At 37.5% G+C, this 8,268-nt stretch overlaps 1 protein-coding gene across 3 annotated transcripts; it reads right to left on the bottom strand.

Annotated features, from left to right (window-relative positions):
* Nucleotides 1–306: 306 nt before the first annotated feature.
* Nucleotides 307–8,268, bottom strand: LOC107709633 (somatostatin receptor type 5). 3 transcript variants are annotated; one of them, XM_016514196.1, is made up of 2 exons: nt 4,879–5,938; nt 307–622 (listed from the first exon to the last, which is right to left on the bottom strand). In XM_016514196.1, exons 1-2 carry the CDS (start codon nt 5,872–5,874, stop codon nt 500–502), a joined length of 1,119 nt encoding a protein of 372 aa, XP_016369682.1. In that variant the 5' UTR covers nt 5,875–5,938; the 3' UTR covers nt 307–499. The 3 variants fall into 3 exon arrangements, with proteins under 3 accessions (XP_016369682.1, XP_016369683.1, XP_016369681.1); XM_016514197.1 differs by having other exon boundaries at nt 540–844; XM_016514195.1 differs by lacking the exon at nt 307–622 and adding an exon at nt 8,096–8,268 and having other exon boundaries at nt 4,864–6,004.

The raw sequence follows: 8,268 nt of genomic DNA on the forward strand, positions 1-8,268 counted from the left end.
CCAAAAGTCTGAGACCACGTTAAAAACCTGGGATTCAAAAGTAATTGAATACAGAGAAAATATACAGAAGGTATTTGGATTTTGAAAAATTTGAAACAAGTAAATGTAAAATTACATAAAATAGGAAATATTTCAGACTCCTTATTAGATCATGCTGGAAAAAGTCAGGCTTTGCACTTTATCATATAAACGAAACCTAAAAATTGCTTTGCTAATATTATATTTTGCGTTTAAAGAATTGTATTCTAAAAATATGATTTTCACTAGTGGTCTCAGACTCAAGATTTTAAATAGTGTTTTACAAATTCACAAATAGTAATTCTTAGCTGATTAAATATTTTAAAGCTTTTAAATTCAACATAGAATTTTCCAAGCCGGTTTAAAATTCCAGGTTTTCCATGAGCGTGAAGACGCTGGTGTTTTTCAGCACACACTGCACCCTCCACCCAAAACAAAGTATCCTGGCATTGTTCGGATGGGCTCTCGCGAGCCGCCGGGGTCACAGGTCACGGCTGGAGCTGGGCGTGGCGACGATGGGCACCGGGTGCAGACTGAGCTCTGCTGCGCGGGAGGGCGGAGTCACTGGCACATTCAGGGGTGTGGCTTGAGGCTCAGGCCACACCTTCCACAAAAGCCAGAAGAAGAGACAGGAGAACATACAGACAAATTGAAGGGATGAACGGAGAGACGATAAGACAATAGAGCACAGGAAAGGAGACGAAATAAAGATGGAAACGACAGACAGAGAGAGAAACAGCGTTTAGAGTGTGGACTGGCCAATGATCTGGGGTCTTGCAGGCTGAGGCTTCTCAGATGCACTCATGCAAGACTGTAACTGCAGATCCTGCAGAAACACAGAACAGGACAGACAGTGGCACCTCTGCACTGCTGTGTGTGTCGATGATGCTGTTTTGCAGTTTAGAAAACCAGGAATTAATGATGCAATAATGAAAATTCTGCCATTAGTTATTTCAGACCCAGTTTTTTCAGCATTTCTCTATTTGTGTTCCACTGAGAAAATTACAGCGTACAGGTTTTGGAATAACATCGTGGTGAGTAAATAGTGACAGAATAAAATTTTTAGGTGAACTATCCCTTTAAATTGCACTTGTAAAAATAGAAGCCTAACAAGCACAACATTCTGCCGTTCCCTTTTCCCAACATTTTCAGCCATTTCCATGTCTTTTTTCTTTCTTCCTGTTTTTCATTCTGTAGAATAACATGTTCTTTCTGGTGCACAATGTGGTTCTAATTCAGCCTCTGAGATTCCCTGCTGGTACTCTTTAAAACAGAGAGAGAGAGACAGATTTTCCACCGGAATGATACCAGAGATGGTGCTCGGATGCAGGATCTGTGAACCTCAATTAGGACTGGCCTGCATTTCCACAGACGTAAGAGACAAATATGAAATATATAACAAATGACATTCATTGCAACATTTTCAACATAAGATTTAAATAAATGTATTCATTAATTCATTTAATTCTAAATTATATAATATTATTGTGTAAATATTATAATTATTTATATATTCATATATTTAATTTATTAATTTATTTTCTAAATTATATTATATTTATATGATCTTTTTTGTATTTATTTATTCAAAATATATTTGTTTATAAATATTTATTTACATTATATATATATATATATATATATAATTAACAAAAATGTTATGTAATATATTTATATTTATTAAGATATTTTAAATTTATTGATGTATTTAAATAAAACATTTTTATTTCATGAAGATGCTGTGATCTAATGGGAGCAATCTACTTTTTGTTTTTGTGCCAGAGTGATTTGTTGTTCTGATAAATTTTGAAGTGGTGATGTTTGGTTCGTGGATCAAGACCAGCAGGTTTAAAGAGCCATTGCCAGGCAAATAGTTTTTTGTTGTTTGCTTTGTAAACATGCAGAATGGAGCCAAATTGGCCTCCAGCTCCAGCAGCGCTACACTGCTGGTAATGTAGAAAGTGCATGTGTGTCTATAGTGTCTCCAGAAGTCAGATGGAGTATCAGTCAAAGCAGGGAAAGCCAGTCTGCCACAGAGAGACATTAGAGCTGATATCAACTTTGCGGATGCAGTAATGACTTAAAGGGACTGGCTTTTTCACATTGATTCTACATCAGATGCTGTGATGTCCATCAAAGGCAAGGAATTCTTCAGTCATACTGATCTGATTCAGTCTCTGATTTCCCCACTGAATGAACTATGGAATCGTCTGATCTCACTCCCGGAAGGACACTCTCATAATACACTCACATTTCTACACACACATACTTGTACTTCCTTATGGTCCACTTGGTCAAGCTGACACAGGGAAATACTAACATTTCATAATTTCTTCTACTAGGGCTGAGCAATGTGATAAAATATAGATGGTAAAAACGGATGTGTATATTGATTATTTCAACAACAACTTCAAGTGCGGTTCATCCAATTACAAATTGAAGTAAATTACAATAGTTTAACTATTTCGAGGTTTTTTTGGACGTAATATTTTGTAACATTTTCTGAAGAATTATGTCTTGGTTAACATCAATCAAGATCCTAATAAAAAAAATCACTGTATATTGTATATGTAGACTATTTATTGTCAATTATTCATAATCTCTTCTACTCGGGCTGAGAAATATGATAAAATATAGGTGATGAAAATGTGTGTATTTCAACAAATTCAAGTGGGGTTCATCCAATCACAAAGTCATAAACATACATTTTTTGATTTACTGTTTAAATATTAATTCAGACATAATATATTTGCACATTTTTTGAAGAATTATCTGTTGGTTCCAAATGATAAAAATCTATGAAATGTAATGATTTTCAATAACCAAAAAATATGGTTAATGTCAAATAACTCTGTGGTAATATTTTACAGATGGTTGTTTAATAAATAAATAATATATGTGTTGAATTCCCACCAAAAATATATATTACTGGTCAAAATTGGACTATTTTGACAATTGTTTGACTTTTTCCTACAAATTAGAATAGTTGTAATGGCATCAAAACTTTATACATATGAATGTATGTAGTGACAAAAACTGTTATTGTGATTTATTACTGTATAAAACGAATCACTGATGTAAGATTGTGGTCATAATATCGCTCAGCCCTTTCTTTCTTCGTCTTTCACTCACAAACACACACAGATGCTAATATACATGGACATTGGGAATGTTTATTGGGAACATATGAGTAGTGTTGTCCCTAAGAGCACTGAGATTGTCTCTTTTGGGAGGGAAGAAGGAGCAACATGTTGGCAGCTGGATCGAATGTAAAATTCTCAGCATGTTTGTAATCTACAGAGAATTCATGAAAACACCAGCGAAGGGCCAAAAACCAACTGGCCCTAACTGTACGGTTTGTTTTTCTTCTTCTAGAAAACAGTTTAAAGGAATAGTTTACCAAAAAGTAACAATTCTGTCAACATTTACTCGCCCTCACCTTGCTCCAAACCCTTCAGTGGAACACAAAACATAACGTCATGATATTCAAAATGTTCAAATAGACTTTTGAATGCTATCAAGTAGATCATATGACTTAAACTCTTTGAGTCTTCTGAATTTTCTGGTTGTCCTTTTTGTTCATATGCATTGATTGTTAAACAGGATTTTAATTTTATTGAGTGAACGATGCCTTGAACAACTTTAGAGAACGTTCAGTAACACTTTACAATAAGGTCTCATTAGTTAATGCATTGACTAACAATAAGCAATACATTTGTTGCAGTATTTATAAATCTTTAACATTAGCTGATTAAAATTCTACTCTTCATTGTTAGTTCATGTTAGCTCAGTTACATAGTATTAATGGATACAACTTTTGATTTTAATAATGAATTTGGTAAATCTTGAAATTAAAATGAACTAATATTAATACATACTTTAGAAGTATTTTTCATTGTTAGCTCATGTAGCAAGTGGAACCTTATTGTAAAGTGTTACTGAACTTTAATTAGCTAAAACATTCAACACATCAGACAATGCAAAGAACAGAAAGGTAAGTTTACACAACGACAATGTACTATAAATGGAAAAGTTTTTACTTTGCATTTTTTAAAGGTTTTGCAATAACAACGTTGTCAAAATGGTCCCCGTTCACACGGATCCACAAACACGAATATAATCGCTGCATTATGCATGTCAGGCCAATAGTTGGGGATGTCACTTTGTAAATAAACTCGTCTATGTGCGCATTCTTCTACGGAGCAGTGAATACAAACGTTGTTTTGGTTGTCAAGTACTCGCGCATACCTAAAGACCATGTAATACGCATGCGCATGACGTCACCATTTTCACAAATTTGCATTGTTGTAGTTTACGCAGAGATGATAATACTATCGTTTTCAAAAACGTGCACTTTGAAACCCATATTCAAAAGTTTACATATAAATGAACGAAAAACTAGGGCTGGCAACATTAACGCGTTAACGAATGTGATTAATTCAAAATGCTTACTATGTTAAAATGATTTAACGCTAATAAATTACTGAAGCACACAAAATTGCATCTTTAATGTAAGCTTGCCAGTCAGGAGTTTATCACACCGAGCATCTATAATAATGAAAACAGCTGTAACCCTGGTAGGCAGACATTTCTATTTTAAAAGAAAATCAGATGGCACTCTGAAGTTGTGTGCATACATCGCGTTTTGAAGTACCATTTAAAGTTCATTGAGTTTGAAGTCTAGTTTGAGCAAGCTAACGATGAATAAATTTTAGTTTAATTTCACGTTAAGTGTGCGATTAATCGCACAAACTTGGGTGTGATTAATCACAATTAATCTTTTTATCTATTGACTAAACATTCAACAGATTCATTAAACACATGTAAAATACGTGAAATGTGCTTTCAGAGTGACTTTACCTGGCTGCCTTGTACGTGTCCATTAAAGTCATTGTTCTGAGGCGTCAGGAATGTATCGTGGGTCGTCGTTTTCTCCGTCCGCGGCACACTGGGATCGCCATCCTCCACGCCGTTTGCCTTGCGCACGCACAGCACCTTCCGGAAACTCTGCTTGAAGTTGTCGGACAAGAACCCGTAGAGCAGCGGATTGGCACAGCTGTTGGCATACGACAGGATGACGGCGAAAAAATACACCCCTGCCATCACGCTGTTCTCCGGGAGTATGAACACTAGGTTTACGATGTTGATGATGTAGAACGGCAGCCAGCAGAGGACGAACACTACCACGATCACCACCACCATGCGGGTCACCTTCCGCTCGGAGCGTCTGCGCTTTGTAAATCCCGCCCGTGCACCAGACGACTTCACCTTGACTACGATGAGCAGGTAACACATGCAGATGACCAGCAGGGGGCCGAAGAATCCGAGCGTTGCGGTGTAAAGTATGAATGCTGTCGACCAAACGTCTCGTGGCTCTGGCCAACTCATGTTGCATGAGTTAAACATGTCCTGCACGTCAGAGAATATCACCACGGGGAGAACAACGATGAACGAAAATGCCCAGACCGCTGCGCTAACTGCTTTAGCTACTCGTGGCCGGCGCCACCTAGTGGAGCGGATAGGATGCACTACTGCTAAATAGCGATCAATACTCATCACCGTCAAACAGAAGATGCTTGTGAATTGATTTAACGAGTCTGCCGTCATGACGACGCGACACAGGAATGAGCCAAACGGCCAGTAGGACAGTACGTTTTGCGTCGTAAGGAAAGGGAGGCCCAAAATATACAGCTCATCGGCCACGGCCAAGTTTAAAATGTAGATGTTTGTAACTGTTTTCATCTTAGCATAGCGCAAAACTACGTAGATAGCCAGAGTGTTGCCAGTAAGTCCAACGATGAACACGGTGAATGATATGACTGCAGTAACCATCGTGCTGCTCCCTTGAAATGGCATGCTTTGATTGGACACATTGCCAGTGTAATTCCCAACTGGAGTTCCTGAAAATCCCAGTCCCAAAGAGGAGTTATAATCCCCTGGGATTGACCCCGCCCACCTGGATTGATTAAATGACTCCATTCTGGATCTGGAATGGACAGAAAGATAAAAAAGGGTCAGAAATGAGTGTATAGGTGGGAAAAGGATGAGTAAACCGAGAGAGAGTATAAAGCAGCAATGAATCCATAACGGCTCAGTGGAAAGGTACATAGTTTCTCTTTATGCGTGTATGTATTTGTCAGCAGGAGAGAATATGGCTTGTGTTCATTTAATGTGCTTGAGTCGGCTTGTTTTACAATGAGAGATCAGAGAGACTGAATCAGTGCAGATGATCACACCTCGGCTATAAAGATCAGAGCCAAAACAGCAAACCCACACAAGGAGACTGAAGAGACATAACGCATACATGCATTTCTCTCTGTCGCTCTCTGTCTCCTATTTTATGTCTTTCCTCAGTGTTGCATAGTGGCACAGGATGTTCATGCATTAAAAAACTATATTAAAAAGCATGGTTTAGAATACACTATATTTGACATCTACTGAACCAAATATGTTTTTTCAAGCTTTTGGCCTAAACAGGCAAAACACAGTCAACTATGGCAACAATTGAAATGAAAAAAAAAATGCCTTAAAGTTTTTGATTGGATTTTGATTGATTCTTATATCTCTATTAGTCCAGAGATCAGTTTTCACAATCCGTTTTCTCTAAATTCGTGCACAGTTGAGCCCAAACTGTCTGTCAGCACAGAGCATAATCTAAGAAAGCTAATTTGATTTCAGTTAACCTAAAACTAAACTTAATGTGTAGCTGTTTCCCTTCCATTGCAGTATGTAGGCTAGTTGTCACATCTCAGTAGCTGCAGGGTTTGGGGTCAAAAGTCCAATTACACAAATTCTCTAGCAAATCTATTTCAAAACATCTCATTCAAAACTATTAGATATTTTCCGTAAATTCTCACTCCCAAACCATATAATAATTTTCAACACAATAAATTCACAATGTCATGCATTTAGACAAGAGTCAACTAAACAATGATGGTAGATGTTAATCAAAAGTTTAAACTGTGTTCACAGGACAAGTTTGGGGCAACTTGTCACGTGTTTTATTTACTTAATTACTTTATTACTTACAATATTTGTTGGCCATAAGAACGGATTGATAATTATGTAGGTTTATAGGCTACCCTTTACATTTTTGTTGTTGCAGTAATTGATTTGCGTTTCATAATTGTTTGTGTGTGTGTGTGTGTGTGTGTGTGTGTGTGTGCGTGTGCGTGTACCTGGTATTTATCACGTTATGGGACCAAATGGAACCCACATTTTTGAGGTCCCCATGAGGAAACAAGCTTATAAATCATACAGAAAGTTTTTTTGAGAAAGTAAAAATGCACACAGTTTCCTGTAAGGGGTAGGTTTAGGGTTGGGTTGGTGTAGGGCAATAGCACATACAGTTTGTACAGTATAAAAACCATTACGCCTATGGGATGTCCCCATAAAACATGGAAACACAACATGTGTGTGCATGTGCGTGTGTGTGTGTGTGTGTGTGTAAACTGACTTTAAGAAGATCAGAAAAGTTTGACAGATAGCCCTGTTACAAAAACACTGAGCTATATGTGATTTTATATTTTACATGTGTAGACATTTGTTGGACTTCACTGCTGGTCTATGCAGCTCATTTACCCGCAGAATAAACGCACCGGCACTGAAGCTGCGTTGAAGGTCTCAACTGGATCGGTCTTACTACAAAACATTTTCTTACAAGCTATCTGCTCTCACCTTGATGAAATCAGTTTGAAGTCGCCAAAGACAGCGAGAATAACGCCGTGTGTCCGCTTTTCTTGCTTGGTTTCATTTTTCAGAAACGTTATTTACGTTTAGAAACACTTTATAAACTGCGTAAAAACTAAAATGCGTATGTTACGTTATTCATCTGTGGTGACATTCAAACTTAGTGCGCTTAAACAAACCAACAGGGCATTAAACTTGCATTATTGGGCAATTCTAAAGAACGTTTAAGATTTTCTTATTTTGCGCAACCCATACGATCAGAGTGTATTAACGAAAACAGTCCTGCTGCAAGTTACGAATATCCTTGCAATTATTACTACAAGATTCCTTAACTTAGATGGCTTGTTAACTAAAATAAAATCAATCCGAAACAGTAAACTGTGCTTACCTGAGTAGCCTATGTATCAGTAAAACGCAGGAAGGTGTGAAACACCCCTCGAAGGAGATGAGACGAGTAGATGAATGTCAAAAACACTGGGAAACATTGTGCAGGTTAAATCTGTCAGCAGCGTTATCTGTTGAACAAGCTACAGGACGCGCTCTAGCATCAGTGTGCAGCCT

This window comes from Sinocyclocheilus rhinocerous, unplaced genomic scaffold (assembly GCF_001515625.1).
Source record: "Sinocyclocheilus rhinocerous isolate Xijiao unplaced genomic scaffold, SAMN03320098_v1.1 scaffold836, whole genome shotgun sequence".
In the NCBI taxonomy this organism is placed as follows: domain Eukaryota; kingdom Metazoa; phylum Chordata; class Actinopteri; order Cypriniformes; family Cyprinidae; genus Sinocyclocheilus; species Sinocyclocheilus rhinocerous.